The 18,102-nt window shown below is 50.2% G+C and overlaps 1 protein-coding gene across 1 annotated transcript in view; it reads left to right on the top strand.

The window, feature by feature from the left end:
- Positions 1–15,105, top strand: part of LOC116984799 (NFX1-type zinc finger-containing protein 1-like) — a 48,735-nt gene extending 33,630 nt beyond the window's left edge. Inside the window, exons 10-14 of the mRNA XM_033039181.1 lie at positions 2,234–2,388; positions 4,064–4,209; positions 6,176–6,286; positions 7,467–7,553; positions 12,540–15,105. Coding sequence (XP_032895072.1) covers positions 2,234–2,388; positions 4,064–4,209; positions 6,176–6,286; positions 7,467–7,541 — 487 coding nt within the window. The 3' untranslated portion in view covers positions 7,542–7,553; positions 12,540–15,105. The remainder of the gene's footprint in view (positions 1–2,233; positions 2,389–4,063; positions 4,210–6,175; positions 6,287–7,466; positions 7,554–12,539) is intronic.
- The last annotated feature ends 2,997 nt before the right edge of the window (positions 15,106–18,102 follow it).

Below are 18,102 nucleotides of genomic sequence, written 5' to 3'. Positions count from 1 at the left end.
TGTGTGTGTGTGTGTGTGTGTGTGTGTGTGTGTGTGTGTGTGTGTGTGTGTGTGTGTGTGTGTGTGTGTGTGTGTGTGTGTGTGTGTGTGTGTGTGTGTGTGTGTGTGTGTGTGTGTGTGTGTGTGTGTGTGTGTGTGTGTCCCCGTCCCCGCCTGCCGTTACCGCTGGGCAAGAATGCGTTCACCACACGCCACCTCACCATGCACGGGTGACCTGCCCATGCGGCTGCATTAATGATGTCGCATTAATGACGCGTGTGTACCTGTAGCAGGGTTGCGGTCCTGTGCAGCCGTATAGTTTATTGTGTGTGTGAATGTGTGTAAGTGATTGGTGGTGGTCGGAGGGGCCGTAGGCACAGGTTGGCAGCCACGCTTCCATCAGTCTGCCCCAGGGCAGCTGTGGCTACAGAAGTAGCTTACCACCACCGAGTGTGACTGAGGAGTGAATGAATAATGCGATGTAAAGCGCCTTGAGTATTAGAAAGGCGCTATATAAATCCCATCCATTATTATTATTATTATCCCTCTCTCCCGGTTGCCAAACACTTTAATCCTCCTTCCCATTCCCACACTGACCTTTCTGCCCTGGGCCTCCTCCATTGTCAGAGTGAGGCCAAACACAAATTGGAGGAACAGCACCTCATATTTCGCTTGGGCAGCTTACAACACAGTGGTATAAATGTTGATTGCTCTAACTTCAAGTAACCCCTGCATTCCCTCTCTCTCCATCCCTCCCCCACCCAAAGTGCTTTAGCATCTCATTCTCACAGAATAAACAGGGTCTCGACCCGAAACGTAGCCTATGTCCTTCGCTCCATAGATGCTGTTGCACCCGCTGAGTTTCTCCAGCATTTTTGTCTACCTTCGATTTTCCAGCATCTGCAGTTCCTTCTTAAACAGCTAACAATGGCCAGTTTCCTTCATCATCGTTACTTGTTTGCATATCTTTCATTCATTTGTTCTATATCTCTCCACATCACCGCCTATATCTCTCCTTTCCCTTTCCCCTCGACCCAAAACGTCACCCATCCCTTCTCTCCAGAGATGCTGCCTGTCCTGCTGAGTTGCTCCAGCATTCTGTGTCTATCTTTGGTTTCAACCAGAATCTGCAGTTCCATCCCACACATTTGATCTGATTAGATAGCAAGTAAAATAAATCTCTGGAAATGCTGTGCTACAATGCTGAGAACTATATCCTGCACCCCACATCTTCTCCTTTGTTCTAACTTGAGTCTGGTTTGATGACTATTCGTGTATACAGGCCCACCACTGATTTTCCGACCTTCGCACAAAAGTAGATGGGTCTTTCTTCTTAGTTTAGTTTAGAGATACAGCGCGGAAACAGGCCCTTCAGCCCACCGAGTCCACACCGACCAGCGATCCCCGCACATTAACACTACCCCACACACACTGGGGACAATTTACACTTCGACCAAGCAAATTCACCTACAAGCCTGTACGTCTTTGGAGTGTGGGAGGAAACCGAAGATCTTGGAGAAAACCCACTGGGTCACGGGGAGAACGTACAAACTCCGTACAGACAGCGCCCGTGGTCGGGATTGAACCTGGGTCTCGGGCGCTGTAAGGCAGCAACTCTATCGCTGCCGGCACCCTGCCCTATCTTTCTTCACCTGTCGGCTCCAAACTGCAGTTGTGTCAGACGCACAAAGAACTGCAGATGCTGGAATCTTGCGTAGAACACTAAGTGCTGGAGTGACTTGGCGGGTCAGACAGCATCTCTGGGGGACATGGATTGGCAACATTTCGGGTCAGAGCCCTTCTTCGGATTCATTCAGTGTATAAATCAGTTTAGTTTATTGTCACGTATACCGAGGTACAGTGAAAAGCTTTTGTTGCATGCTATCCAGTCAGCAGGAAGACAATACATGATTACAATTGAGCCATTTACAGTGTATAGATACATGATAGGGGAATAACGTTTAGTGCAAGGTAAAGCCAGCAAAGTCCGATCAAGGATAGTCACCAAAGAGGTAGATACTAGTTCAGCACTGCTCTCTGGTTGTGGTAGGATGATTCAGTTGCCTGATAACAGCTGGGAAGAAACTGCCTCTGAATCTGGAGGTGTGCGTTTTCACACTTCTATACCTTTTGCCTGGTGGGAGAGGGGGGGGAAGAGGGAATGGGGGAGTACATATCTACTATATTCCCCCCCCCCCTCTCTGACTTTACATTTATCCAACACCCTGTCTGAAGCGAACACTTGTTTGTTTAGGAAATGGAGAGCAGCCTACCAGGAGAAACTCAATGAGGCAATGAATGAGAAACTGGAGCAGTACGAAAGCCTGACCCAGCTTATGTCCGCACTGGATCTGGAGGAAACTCTGATGCTGCTGGGAGAGGCTGCAGTGGTTGGCATGACGACCCCAGGTACACACCAATCTGGTTTACACAACAACAGTGGCTTGCGGGTTAGCATCAGGAATTGTTGCAACATGTAAAAGCCCTGTCCCACTGTACGTTCATTCCAAGAGCTCTCCCGAGTTTGCCCTGATTCTAACTCGGAGAATTACGGTAATGGCCGCTCGTCGGTACTCGGGGCTCTCGTGGACATTTTTCGACATGTTGAAAAATCTTCACCAGTCTTTCCGAGCTTACCGCGTTTCCCGAGTACCTGCCGCTAGCGTTACGAGCCGCTAAGAGACGTCCCCGAGCTCTGTCTACCCGCTACGTACATTCTCCATGCTTACCACGAGTTTGATTTATTTTTGTTAAACTCGGGAGAGCTCTTGAATGAACTCGCAACGTGGGACAGGGCCATGAGGCAGCACCTGTGCAGGGAGCATCTGGTCTGATCAGATTTCTGCAATTTTAATTTTTTTTCCTTTCGATCGAGGCTATTTGCTTAATAGTTAGTTTTGGAGATACAGTGTGAAAACAGGCTCTTCGGCCCACCGAGTCCATGCTGACCAGTGATCACCAGTGCACTTCTTCTTCTTCTTGCGTATGGCGGGCCCAGCCTAAAGTTGTAGGTCACCAAAACACTACATCTATTTGTTTATGCACGTCGGGTTGATTGCATTAGTCGAAACAGGGCGGACCACGTGAAGGTAGCAATCTCCCACCCCCACTAGGACACGAGCACTGCCCGACCTACTAGGGACAATTTACTATCAACTGAAGATGATTAACCTACAAACCTGTACGTCTTTGGAGTGTGGGAGGAAACCGGAGCACCCGGAGAAAACCCACGCAGTCACGGGGAGAACGTACAAACTCCACACGCACACGCACACACACACACACACACACACACACACACACACACACACACACACACACACACACACACACACACACACACACACACACACACACACACACACACACACACATTAAGAATAAGGAGTAAGCCATTTAGAACGGAAACGAGGAAACACTTTTTCTCACAGAGAGTGGTGAGTCTGTGGAATTCTCTGCCTCAGAGGGCGGTGGAGGCAGGTTCTCTGGATGCTTTCAAGAGAGAGCTAGATAGGGCTCTTAAAGATAGCGGAGTCAGGGGATATGGGGAGAAGGCAGGAACGGGGTACTGATTGGGGATGATCAGCCATGATCACAATGAATGGCGGTGCTGGCTCAAAGGGCCGAATGGCCTCCTCCTGCACCTATTGTCTATTGTCACACACACACACACACACACACACACAGTGCCTGAGGTCAGGATCAAACAGGGGGGTCTCTGATGTAGTGAGGCAGCAGCTCTACCAGCTGTAGACCAGTTTACTTAAACAAACTCCAACCCCTAAGAAATGTGCCCCCTCGTGGAGTTTCCCCCACCCCCGGCCCTGAGCAAAGCGTCCAATCGCTCCCATCGATTGCTTCTTAAACCCGGATTCCCGGCTGGCAAATCCAATTGCCTCCATGTGTCCGTGCGTCCCAGCAGCTGAGGTTCTGTGCTGGCAGACCAGAATGTTTCCCTGTGTCCCAGTCTGTCCCGCGAGGGAAGGGGGGGGGCAGCGAGAGAGAGAGAGAGAGATAGCGAGCTCCCTCTAGCGCCCCCCCCCCCCCAGTGTGTTGACCCCTGTGTGTTTGCCCCACTCTGCAGCGACGGCGAGGTACAGGACTCTGCTGCAGCGCGTCAGGCCCCGGGTGGTGATCTTGGAGGAGGCAGCAGAGATCCTCGAGGCCCAGGTGATGACCATGCTCTCGCCCGACTGCCAGCACCTCATCATGATCAGCGACCAGCCTCAGGTAATGGGGCCGGCCAGGAGGGGGCGGTGTCGGGCAGGGGTGCCCGGGGGTCTCACCTCGGGCAGGTGGACCGGCTCCTCTCTGATAACCCCCTGAAAGCGGCAACACAAGCACCCAGAGTGGCAAAGCCCGTGTAAGATGGAACCGCAGATGCTGCTTTAGCACTGAAGACACATACAAAGTGCTGGAGTAACTCGGCGGGTCAGGCAGCATCTCTGGAGAAAAAGGATAGGCGACGTTTTGGATCGAGACCCTTCTTCAGACTGGTCAGTCCCTGGTCTGATGAAGGGTCCCCACCCGAAACGTTACCTTTCTCTAGAGATGCTGCCTGACCCACTGTGTTACTCCAGCACTCTATGTCTATCTTTGCTCTCAACCAGCATCTGCAGTCTCGACCCGAAATGTCACCAATTCCTTCTCCGCAGAGATGCTGCCCGTCCCACTGAGTTACTCCAGCATTTTGTGTCTACCTTCGTGGTAAAGAAGGCTTTTGCTGGGCTTGCTTTCATCAGTCGGGGCATTTCGAATGATGTCTGGAAAGATGAGGTGGGGGGGAAACTTATTGAAACTTACAGAATAATGAAAGGCCTGGATAGAGTGGATGTGGAGAGGGTGTTTCCACTAGTGGGAGAGTCTAGGACCAGAGGGCACAGCCTCGGAATAAAAGGAGGTACCTTTAGAACGAAGATGAGGGGGAATTTTTATATTCAGAGTGTAGTGAATCTGTGGAATTCATTGCCACAGATGGCAGTGGAGGCCAAGTCATTGGGTATTTGACAAGCAGAGATTGACAAGTTCTTGATTAGTGAAGGCGTCAAACGTTACAGGGAGAAGGCAGGAGTTGAGAGGGAAGACTAGATCATGTGTGTGCCCTTGATGGAGAGGAAACTACATCCACCACTCTCTGTAGCTGGACACAAAAAGCTGGAGTGACTCAGCGGGACAGGCAGCATCTCTGGAGAGAAGGAATGGGTGACGTTTCGGGTCAAGTCCACTTCTACAGCCTCTTGCGTTCCAGAGCGTCGGACTTGCCATACCAGGCTACGCTGCAACCAGTCACGATAATTTCTACAATAGAAACCAGGAACTGCAGATGCTGCTTTACAAGGTGCAAGGGGTAATCCACTGACTTACTCCAGCACTTTGTGTAACTTTCTGCAGTACATCTGTGGAGGTTTCTTTGAGCATTCTTGAGATGGTACTGAATCTCTTTAAACTAGTAGTGGTGGCGTGCCGTGACTTCCTTTTAATTATGAGTTTGACGGCACTGGGCCTGTACTCGCAGGAGTTTCGAAGGATGAGGGGGGTCCTCATTGAAACGAGCTGAATAGTGAAAGGCCTGGATAGAGTGGATGTGGAGAGGATGTTTCCACTAGTGGGAGAGTCGAGGACCAGAGGGCACAGCCTCAGGATAAAAGGATATACCTTTAGAAAGGAGATGAGGAGGAATTTCTTCGGTCAGAGGGTGGTGAAACTGTGGAATTCATTGCCACACAGAAGGCTGTGGATATTTCTAAGGTGGGAACTGACAGATTTTTGATTAGGAAGGCTGCTGAAGGTCATGGGGAGAAGGCAGGAGAATGGGGTTGAGAGGGAGAGATAGATCAGTTATGATTGAATTGCGGAGTAGACTCGATGGGCCGAATGGCCTAATTCTGCTCCTGTGACTTATGAGCATCCACATGCTGGACGTGGGGCTGGTTTGCTGGGATGTTAAAGCCCAGGGGGTATGAAGCCACTGGCTTGCCCTGGCCTTGCCATCCATGGAGGTTGGATGGACAGAGAGGGTGCCAGCGAGATGGGCATGGGCCGTGTGTTGAAGATGACCACTGCATGGATAGAGGGTGGGGGCTACCGTGGGGAGGGGAGAGGGAGTGGGCTGCCTGCGGTGGGAGGAGGGCCCCCGATAGATCGTGGATGCCAGGGCCGGTCTCACGCTGCCTCCCCCCCCCCCCCCCTCCCGTAGCTGGGACCGAAGGTGGCTGATCTGGAGCTGGCGGCCGAGACACGCCTCAACGTCTCGCTGTTTGAACGGATGGTCAGGAACCGCATCCCCTTCGTGCAGCTCCGGCAGCAGGTAGGGGCGGGGGGTGGTGTCCGTGGGAGAGGGGGGAGTGTCGGGGGAGGGGGGGTGGGAGGTATGGAGAGAGTTGGGGGGGTGGGGAGGGAGGGGAGAGTGTCGGGGAGAGGTTGGAGTGCCGGGGGTGGAAGGGGGGAGCATCGGGGGGGAAGGGTGTATGGGGTGTATGTCGGGGGGGAGGGGGGGGGAAGGAGGAAGGAATCCACCATGGAAACAGGCCATTCGGCCCACCAAGTCCACGCTGTCCATTGATCACCTGTTCACACTAGTTCTATGTTATAAGGAATAAGAATAAGGAGTAAGCCATTTAGAACGGAGATGAGGAAACGCTTTTTCTCACAGAGAGTGGTGAGTCTGTGGAATTCTCTGCCTCAGAGGGCGTTGGAGGCAGGTTCTCTGGATACTTTCAAGAGAGAGCTAGATAGGGCTCTTAAAGATAGCGGAGTCAGGGGATATGGGGAGAAGGCAGGAACGGGGTACTGATTGTGGATGAACAGCCATGATCACATTGAATGGCGGTGCTGGCTCGAAGGGCCGAATGGCCTACTCCTGCACCTACTGTCCTATTGTCTATAGTCTATCCCACTTTGTCATCCACTCCCCACACATGAGGGGCAATTTACTGAGGGATGATTAACCTGCAAACTCGCACGTCTTTGGGATGCGGGAGGAAACCGGAGCACTCCACAAACCCCCGATCACAGGGAGAACGTGCAAACTCCACACAGCCCCCAAGGTCAGGATCGAACCTGGCTCCCTTGTGCCGGGAGGCAGCAGCTCTACCCGTTGCGCCACCGTGCCACCCTGCTCGAAGGAAGCCGAGCGCAAGATAAAGTCCGATTAGAGATGGCTCAAAGATGTCTAATGGGAGGTCAGGACCACTCTCTAGTTGGTGAGAGGACCCTTCAGTTGCCTGACAACAGCCGTGGAAGAAACTGTCCCTGAATCTGGAGCTGTGCATTTTCACACTACTGTACCTCGTGCCTGATGGGAGAGGGGAGAAGAGGGAGTGACCGGGGTTAGACTGGTCCTTGATTATGTTGCTGGCCTTGCCGAGGCAGCGTGAGGTGTAGATGGAATCAATGGAAGGGAGGTTGGTGTGTGTCTGAAAGGGACCATATCTTGACTCTGTTATAAATACATGGTGTTCACTCACTGTCTGTTGAACGTTCCTCAGCATCGAAAGGGACCTGCTGTCTCCCAACGGAAGTTCTACCCCACCCCTGAAGATCACAGGTCCATGTCCCACTAGAGGGACTTCAGGGTAAGTGAAGACTTTATCTTTCATGGTTTGTGCAATAGACAATAGGTGCAGGCGTAGGCCATTCGGCCCTTCGAGCCAGCACTGCCATTCAATGTGATCATGGCTGATCATCCCCAATCAGTACCCCGTTCCTGCCTTCTCCCCATATCCCCTGACTCCGCTATCTTTAAGAGCCCTAACTAGCTCTCTCTTGAAAATATCCAGAGAACCGGCCTCCACCGCCCTCTGAGGCAGAGAATTCCACACTCGCAACTCTCTGGGTGAAAAAGTTTTTTCTCACCTCTGTCTTAAATGGCCTCCCCTTTATTCTAAGACTGTGGCCCCTGGTTCTGGACTTGCCCAACATTGGGAACATTTTTCCTGCATCTAGCTTGTCCAGTCCTTTTATAAGTTTCTATAAGGTGTCCCCTCATCCTTCTAAACTCCAGTGAATACAAGCATGGTCTTTTCAATCTTTCCTCATATGACAGTCCCGCCATCCCAGGGATCAATCTCGTGAACCTACGCTGCACTGCCTCAATCACAAGGATGTCCTTCCTCAAATTAGGAGACCAAAACTGGACACAATACTCCAGATGTGGTCTCACCAGAGCCCTGTACAACTGCAGAAGAACCTCTCTACTCCTATACTGAAATCCTCTTGTTATGAAGGCCAACCTGCCACCTGTTTTTATTAACCACTTGTTGGACCTGCCTGCTAACTTTCAGTGATTCATGCACTCCAACACCTTCATCTTGAACCTATGTCCTCTGGTCCGCGATTCACCTACTCTGGGCAAGGGACATGAAGAAGGGTCTCGACCCGAAACGTCACCTATTCCTTCACTCCATAGATGCTGCCTCACCCGCTGAGTTTCTTCAGCATTTTTGTCTACCTGGGCAAGAGACTCTGTGCATCTACCAGATTTATTCCTCATGATCTTGTATATAAGATCACCCCTCATCCTCCTGCACTCCAAGGAATAGAGACCCAGCCCACTCAACCTCTGCCTATAGCTCACACCCTCTAGTCTTGTTCCCTGCTAACCAGTCAGCAGAAAGACAATACAATCGACCCATCCACAGTGTACAGACACTTGATAAAGGGAATAAGGTTTAGTGCAAGGTAAAGTCCGATTATAGATAGTCCGAGAGTCTCCAATGAGGTAAATACTAGTTCAGGACAGCTCACTAGCTGGTGGCGGGGATGGTTCAGTTGCATGATAACAGCTGGGAAGAAACTGTGCCTGAATCTGGGGGTGTGCGTTTTCACACTTCTGTATCTCTTGCCTGATGGGAGAGGGGAGAAGAGGGAGTGGCCGGGGTGCCCTTGCCCTTGCCTATACGGCTGGCCTTGCCGAGGCAGCATGAGGTGCAGTTCTTCACTCATTCAGGATCTCTCTTCATTTAGATGATAATTTACCTGTTGATTTCTCTATGACTGAAGTGCACAACCTCGCAGTGAGTGCCCCAGCTTTTTGCCCACTCACTCAATCTATCTATAATCCTGTTGCAGAGACACACTGCCCTTATAGAATAGAATGCTATTTATTGTCATTCAAACCTGGGTTTGAACGAAATTCCATTTCTACAGTTTTTTACATTACAAAACAATCCAAGACCCACACTTAACACAGTTTACATAAACATCCATCACGGTGAGTCTCCAACATCTCCTCACTGTGATGGAAGGCAAAGTCTTTATCTCTTCCCTTTGTTCCTTCTCCCGCGGTTCAGCAGTCCAACTGCAGTGTCGAGGCGAACTGGGGCTCCGATGTTAAAGCCCCGGCTGGCGATGGTAAGTCCTGAGGCCGTTTAAGCCACGCCGGGCGATGTTAGGCCCCGGCTCCATGTCCTTAAACCCGCGATTCCAGCGGGAGAAGTCGCCGTTGCGGGAGCTCGGAAAAGCGGTCTCCCACCAGGGACCTGCGAGCTCCCGATGTTCCCGTCCACCGGGTCTGCGGCCGGTGCCTCCGAACTCCAAAAGTCGGGTCGCAGCCGCACGCCACCACAGCTCTTCCCGCTCCGAAGTCGGCCAGCTCCGCGATGTCAGTTCCGCAGGCTCTGCAACTGGAGCCCTCGGGTTAGTCCCGGCCGGAGGTCGCCGCCGGCTCCACGATGTTAGGCCCAACGACATCCGAGACCCGACAGGGAATAGTCGGGTCCCCGCACAGGGAAGAGATTAACAGTTTCCCCCACAGCCCCCCCACCATCCCCCACATATACACAGCTAAAAAATAATAATAAAAACTAACTCAAGACATACATTTAACAAGACAAAAATAAAAAAAGACAGACTACTGTAGTCGAGCCGCTGCCGTTAGGCACCGCCACTCCCACCTATTTGCACAGTAACCTTGCTGAGGTCTAGGTTATCATTGACTCGTGAACTGAAGAAGAGTGAGAAGACTTGTAATTTAAAAGATGGCTGGAGTAACTCAGCGCGCCAGGCAGCGTCACTGGGGAACATGGATAGGTGACGTTGCCAGTCGGCACCCTTCTTTCGTGTCTGAAGAAGGGTCTCGACCCAAAACATCAACTATCCATGTTCTCTAGAGAAGCTGCTTGACCTGCTGAGTTACTCCAACGCTTTGTGTCTTTCTAGTGAAAAGCTTTGTTTTGCATGCTATGCGATCAAATCAGATAATACTATACATAAATACAGCTTGAAAGGGTTCAGATAGGATTTACGAGGATGTCGCCAGGACTAGAGGGTGTGAGCTATAGGGAGAGGTTGAGTAGGCTGGGTCTCTATTCCATGGAGCGCAGGAGGATGAGGGGAGATTTTATAGAGGTGTATAAAATCATGAGAGGAATAGATCGGGTAAATGCATAGAGTGTTTTACCCAGAGTAGGGGAATCGAGGACCAGAGGACATAGGTTCAAGGTGAAGGGGAAAAAAATTAAAATAAATCCGAGGGGTAACTTTTTCACACAGTATGGAACAAGCTGCCAGAGGAGGTAGTTGAGGCTGGGACTATCCCATCCTTTAAGAAACAGTTGGACAGGTACATGGATAGGACAGGTTTGGAGGGATATGGACCAAGCGCAGGCAAGTGGGACAAGAGTAGCTGGGACATTGTTGGCCGGTGTGGGCAAGTTGGGCCGAAGGGCCTGTTTCCACATTGTATTACTCTGACTCTATGACAATCAAGCCAAACTCAACTACAATTATAATTACAATTAACTACAATTAATCGAGCAAAGGGGAAGAAACAGAGTGCAAAATATAGTTCCCAGCACCCTGACTGCACTATCTATTTGTCTCATCATTTCATAAACTTCTATCAGGTTTCCCCTCAATTTCTGATGATCCAACCCCTCCTTATGGCTTATACCCGCTAATTCTGGCAGCTGCACACACTACCACAGCCACGTGTGTTTTACTTTTTTGCATATCTTTCATTCATTTATTCTATCTCTCTCTACATCACCGTACAGTTTTGGTCTCCTAATCTGAGGAAGGACATTGTTGCCATAGAGGGAGTACAGGGAAGGTTCACCAGACTGATTCCTGGGATGTCAGGACTTTCATATGAAGAAAGACTGGATAGACTCGGCTTGTACTCGCTAGAATTTAGAAGATTGAGGGGGGATCTTATAGAAACTTACAAAATTCTTAAGGGGTTGGACAGGCTAGATGCAGGAAGATTGTTCCCGATGTTGGGGAAGTCCAGAACAAGGGGTCACAGTTTAAGGATAAGGGGGAAATCTTTTAGGACCGAGATGAGAATTTTTTTTTTTTTCACAGAGAGTGGTGAATCTGTGGAATTCTCTGCCACAGAAGGTAGTTGAGGGCAGTGCATTGGCTATATTTAAGAGGGAGTTAGATGTGGCCCTTGTGGCTAAAGGGATCAGGGGGTATGGAGAGAAGGCAGGTACAGGATACTGAGTTGGATGATCAGCCATGATCATATTGAATGGCGGTGCAGGCTCAAAGGGCCGAATGGCCTACTCCTGCACCTATTTTCTATGTTTCTATGTCTATATCTCTCCTTTCCCTTTCATAGACATAGAACATAGAAACATAGAAAATAGGTGCAGGAGTAGGCCATTCAGCACTTCGACCAGCACCGCTATTCAATATGATCATGGCTGATCATCCAAAATCAGTACCCCGTTCTGGCGTTTTCCCCATATCTCTTGAATCCGTTAGCCCTAAGAGCTAAATCTAACTCTCTATTGAAAACATCCAGTGAATTGGCCTCCACTGCCTTCTATGGCAGAGAATTCCACAGATTCACAACTCTCTGGGTGAAAAGTTTTTTCCTCATCTCTAAATGGCCTACCCCTTATTCATAAACTGTGACCCCTGGTTCTGGACTCCCCCAACATGGGGAACATTTTTCCTGCATCTAGACTGTCCAATCCCTTAAGAATTTTATATGTTTCTCACTCTGACTCTCGGTCTGAAGAAGGGTCTCGACCTGAGATGTCGCCCATTCCTTCTCTCCAGAGATGCTGCCTGTCCCGCTGAGTTACTCCAGCTTTTTGTGTCTCGCATTCGGTAAACCTCTTGTGCACCCTTTCCTCATCCTTCCTGTAATGGGGCGATCGGGGCTGCACGCGATAATCCAAGTGCGGCCTGACCAAAGTTTCACAAAGCTGCAGAGAGTTCCCCAATTACACACCGGCCTATTGAGAGGATGCCTCCTCCCCATGCCTTTCATGGATTGCATTGAATGCTAGAATGCTGTGGCTGAAAGGAAGGCACTACAGAGAGTTATTGAAACAGCACAGAGCATCACAAACGCTCAACTACCCTCCCTGGATGACATTTACAGGGCCCGATGTTTACGCCGGGCCACAAACATCAAACAGGACTCATCCCACCCTGCCAACCACCTTTTCACTCTGCTGCCCTCTGGGAGGCGATACATGTCTCTGAAGGCCCGCACTGATGGTTGATTGTGTTTTTGTTCTTCTATTGTATACCACTGAAGGAGATGCACTGAAATTTCGTGGTACAGTTGCTGTGCAATGACAATAAAACCTATTCTATTCTAGGAGGGGGTTGATGGGCCGAGGGGCCTACTCCTGCTCCTACACCTCTGGTTTCTGTTTCCCCAGGAGGTGGCGACCAACAGCAGTAGAAGGCCGAGGCTCAGAGTGCCAACCCCCCCCCCGGGAGCACATCGACGGTGGGTAGGTCAGTACTCGTGATGGATCGGGCAATGTCCACCACTCTCTGTAGTCTCCTTCCTTCATGGCCGTTTGAGTCGCCGAACCAGCCTCTGATGCATCAATCAATATTCCCCCCCCACGGTGGCGCAGCGGTAGAGTTGCAGCCTCACAGTCACGGAGACCCGGGTTCGACCCCGACTACGGGTGCTGTCTGTACGGAGTTTGTACGTTCTCCCAGTGACCTGCATGGGTTTTCTCCAAGATCTTCAGTTTCCTCCCACATTCCAAAGACGTGCAGGTTTGTAGGATCATTGGCTTGGTGTATGTGTAAATTGTCCCTAGTGTGAGTAGGATAGTGTTAGTGTGTGGGGATCGCTGGTCGGTGCGGACTCGGTGGGCCGAAGGGCCTGTTTACACGCTATATCTCTAAAGTGAACTAAACACAGCACACCTGCAAAATCTGGAGAGTATGTGTCCACACTCCGAATCTCCTCGATCTTCTAAGTGGAGGTGTCCCCATCGTAGCTGGGGTTCCTTGGTCAGTCTATGGATGTTCCTTCACAGTAGATGTAGAATACAAGGACAAAGGACACTCATTGTCACATACACCAATTGGTGCATTGAAATTTGAATTACCATGCAGCACACAAATAAGATAAACACACCACTTTAGAATTTAACATAAAACATAAAAAACATCCCCCCCCCCCTACAGCGGAATCAACGTTTCCCACTGTGAGGGAAGGCACCAAAGTTCAATCCACTTCCTCTTGGTCATGTAGACCCATGAACTGCAAAATAAACCACACAAAGTGCTGGAGGAACAGCATCCTGTCTGACCCGCTGAGTTCCTCCAGTACTTTGTGTCATCTTTCTCCACAGTCTAGAGCCTGATACTATTTTTATACACATATATTTTATAAGTTTAGTTTATTATTGCCACGTGTACCGAGGTACAATGATAAGCTTTTGTCGCTCGCTATCCAGTCAGTGTAAAAACTATACATGGTTACAGTCAAGCCATCCACAGTGTACAGACAAAGCACAAGGGGAACAACATTTGTTTCAAAGATAGTTCAAAGGGTCTCCATTGTGGTAGGTGGAAGGTCAGGACCGCACTCTAGTCGTTGAACTATTCTTTATCTCTGGAGAAATGCAAAGTGTACGTATGTGTACACATCTTTCTATTCATCAAGAGTTTAATTGTCCTATGCACCAGGAATGGAACAATGACATCCTTGTTTCCGTAGATGGAACAACTTGACAAATGATTCATTTTATTATTGTTAATTCTACATTTATCGGTCACTCTTAAGGGCTTGTTCCACTTGTCCCGAGTTATTCACGAATTCTCCCGAGTTTTCAAACTCGCAGAATGTTCGTAGCGAGTCCGTAGGAGTCTGTGGATATATCGTAGCGGCTCGTTATGCCAGCCGTATGTACTCGGGGCATCGGGTAAGTCGGGATGTTTTTTCCAGCATGTTGAAAAATGTCCACCAGTAAAAAGATAGCCCTGAGTACCCACGGCTGACATAACGAGCCGCTACGATATATCCACGGACTCCTACAGACTCGTTATGAACATTCTGCGAGTTTGAAAACTCGGGAGAAGTCGTGAATAACTCGGGACAAGTGGGACAGGCACTTTTCTACGCTTCGAAGACCACGCCTTATACGACGCACCCGCGGACTATTATAGCGGCCCTGAGTGTCCAGTTTTGGCCAGAGTTGGACTGTGTTCTCCATCCCTGTGGGGTGGGTGCACTGAGCTTCAGGGTGTGCCTGAGCCACTGGTCTGACATGGGTCATCCAGGCACCTGGCAGTGGGAGTACCATCTTGTTCATCCAGCCGCGCCCCAACCTGCCTCCGACCAACCAACAGCAAAACCCCGCACTCGCCGGCACGCCCGAGGTAAAATCCAAACCTACTGGAAGCTCTCGGCAGGGCTGGGCAGTGCCCGTGGAGTAGGAAAGACAAAGTAATAAGAGTGAAGACACGAGGAACTCCAGATGCTGGTTTACAACAAAAAAAAACGATGCACGGTGCTGGAGTAACCCAGCGGGTCAGGCAGCATCTCTGCGGTAACATGGATAGGCGACATTTACCACCTAAAAGTTCACAAAATGCCAGCGAGTCGGGGCAACAACGCCGGAGACCATGGATTGGGTGACATTTACCCCTAAAAGGACACACCTTGCTGGAGTTACTCAGCGGGTCGGGGCAGCATCTCGGGAGTAACATGGATAGGAGATGTTTCGGGTCGAGACCTTCCTTCAGACTGTAGACGTTCCACGTTCTCCAGAGATGTGGCCTGACACAAAGCAATGACATTGTTTCAGCTTGATGGCACTTTAGCCAAGTAAAGACGGACAGATTGGAAAATGGTCACCAGCCTGCAAGAAGTCCTGGCTCCTGTGGGTGCGCAATAAAATCATAGTTGAACCACCACTTGTTCATCTCTGTTTCTACGCTGGGTTGTTATTATTGTTGTGTGTACCGAGGTACAGTGAAAGGCTTTGTTTATGCATGGTGCCCCATCAAATGGGATAACACTGGACATAAATACAATCCAGTCAAACTCCAGTACAATAGGTGGAGCAAAGGGGAAGATACAGAGTGCAGAATATAGTTCTCAGCATTGTAATGCATCAGTTCCATACACAAAGTCCAATGTCCACAATGGAGTAGAGGTGAATCGGACAGTACCCTAGATCATGGAAGGACCATCCAGAAGCCTGATAACAGAGGGCTAGAAGCTGTTCCAGAGTCTGGGGGAGTGTGTATTTTCAAGCTTCTGTATCTTCTGCCCAATGGTGAGGAGAGAAACTGGGCAAGTCTTTGATCATAAGAGATAGGAGCGGAATTAGGCCATTTGGCCCATCAAGTCTACTCCGCCGTTCAATCATGGCTGATCTATCTCTCCCTCCTAACCCCATTCTCCTGCCTTCTCCCCATAACCCCTGACACCCGTACTAATCAAGAATCTATCTATCGTTGCCTTAAAAATATCCACTGACTTGGCCTCCACAGCCTTCTGTGGCAAAGAATTCCATGGATTATGTTAGCTGCAGGTCATGTCAGGGGGAGTTTCCCACCCCACCCTCCCGCCACAGGTACCATGCAATCCCGTGCTACCTGCTCCATGGTTGGATAGTCGGCGACTAAACCGTCTCCCCCACCTGGTTTGCCAGGTGAGGAGGGGGCTGTGGACCCCCAGCAGGACCAAAAACCTGTCAAAGGGCGGATGAGGTCCTAGAGAGCCAACGGCCATCCACACTTCAGTAAAAGTTGTACACAACACTGTAAGGCCCGTCGATGTTTTCAATGATGATGCTTTACTGAGGCAGTGCGAACTGTAGATGGAGTCGATGGTGAGGAGTCTGGTCCGTGTGATGGAGTGGGTTACATCGAGAACTCTCTGCAATTAGTGCTAGTCTTGGCTGGAGCTGTTCCCAAACCGGGGAACTGACGGTATGCTTTCCGATAATCACTTCAAGTGAGGTGTGAAGCCCTGTACCCTCCTCATTCCACAGAGTGTAAATCTGGTGTCTGCCATCACCGTGACTCCACCATGCCTTAGTCATCTGCCCCCCTGATCATAGGCCTGGTCCTGATAGATAGCAAAAGCCGATTACCTTCGGACAAAGAACAGCACAGGAGCAGGCCCACCGGCCCACAATCTTGTGCTGAGCATGAGGCCAAGTTAAACGAATCTCCTCTGCCTGCACATGATCCATATCTCTCCATTCCCTGCATTAAATTCCACTATCGCACCTGCCACCCTGGGTATATGGTGTAAAGTTGCATCACCCCACACCACTGGTAGTGAGTTCCAGACACATACCACTCCGAGTAAAAACAAAAATCGCCCCAAACATCTCCTTTAAACAAATGGATGTTTGTTGCTTGGATGTGATCCATATCCCTCCATCCCCTGTATGTCCACGTGCAAACCTAAAAGCCTCTTTAATGCCACTCTTATCTGCCTCCACCACCAACCCTGGCAGCACGTTCCAGGCACCCACCACCCAGAAATTAATCATTTGCCCTCTACTTTGGTGGAGAGATCTAGTGGAAATGCAGTGTGGAAATTGATATCACCCAAGGTAGACGCAAACTGCTGGAGTCAGGCAGCATCTGTGGAGGAAAAGTATAGGTGACATTTCTGGTCTGGACCCTTCTTCAGACTCGAATATCACTCGAGTCTGGTCTAGGCACACTTTAAATGGAGCTGGATGAACTGATAAAGACAGCAGCGAGAGGGCTGTGTGATAGAATCAATCTAGGGCTTGACCTGCCAGCATGGATGCAATGGGCAGAAGGGCCACTTGTGCTGCCTGTTTAAGTCTGTGGGAGTTTCTATTACATGGGCTAGGTGCAGGCAATGGTATCTAAGGGGCAGCTTTTCTCCACCCAAGCTCGATCCTGATCGTGGGTGCTGTCTGTGTGGAGTTTGCACATCTCTGACCGCGTGGGTTTTCTCTGGGTGCTCCGGTTTCCACCCACATCCTAACGATGTGCCGGTTTGTAGGTTAATTGGCCTCTGTAAAATTCTTGCTCTGCAGGAGAGGTCAACAAGGTTCGGGCAGACCAAAAGCATCTTTCACCGAGTTGAGCCAGTTGCCAAAGATGCATGGCCTCCCTCTTCCTGCGGTTCACCCTGGCTCCCGTGGCCGACTCAAACTGGTCGCAGACGCTAATCAATCTGCGGACCGACCCTGGATCCGAGCAGAAGGGCGCGACATTGTCCATGTACAGGGAGGTTTTGACCTGAATGCCCCCACTGCCTGGCAATGTCACTCCTCTTATGCTCACGTCCTTCCTGATGGACTCGGCAAAGGGTTCAATTCAACAGATGAACAAGACAGGGGAGAGAGGGCAACCCTGCCTGACTCCAGACCTGACGGGGAAGCTGCCTGATTCCCACCCATTGATTTGGACTGCACTACAGATATCGGTATAGAGCAGTTGGATCCAATTCCTGATTCCCTCCCCAAAGGCCATTTTGGAGAGCACGTCCATCATGTACGTGTGCGATATCCTGTTGAAGGCCTTCCCCTGGTCCAAGCTGACCAGGCAGGCATCCACCCGTCTGTCCTGCACGTGGGCAATGGTATCCCTCAGCAGCACCTGATTTCCCTCCCACGTACAGCACAGGGACTATCCCAACATTTAAGAAACATTTAGACAGGTAGGTGGATAGGGCAGGTTTGGAGGGTTATGGACCAAATGCGGGCAGGTGGGGACTAGTGTAGCTGGGACAGTGTGGGCAAGTTGGGCTGAAGGGCCTGTTTCTGCGCTGTATCAATCTATGACTATCACTATCACTCTTTGACTATCACTCTCTCTGTGACTCACTCACTGACACTGATTCTGTGACCCTGACACACTCACTCTGTGACTATCACTATCACTATGACTTTCTTTCTGACTGTGACTCTCACT

The sequence above is a fragment of the Amblyraja radiata genome, chromosome 2, assembly GCF_010909765.2.
Source record: "Amblyraja radiata isolate CabotCenter1 chromosome 2, sAmbRad1.1.pri, whole genome shotgun sequence".
NCBI classification, from domain to species: domain Eukaryota; kingdom Metazoa; phylum Chordata; class Chondrichthyes; order Rajiformes; family Rajidae; genus Amblyraja; species Amblyraja radiata.
Note: the sequence above shows the minus strand (reverse complement) of the source record. Positions and strands in the feature narration are given on the sequence as shown.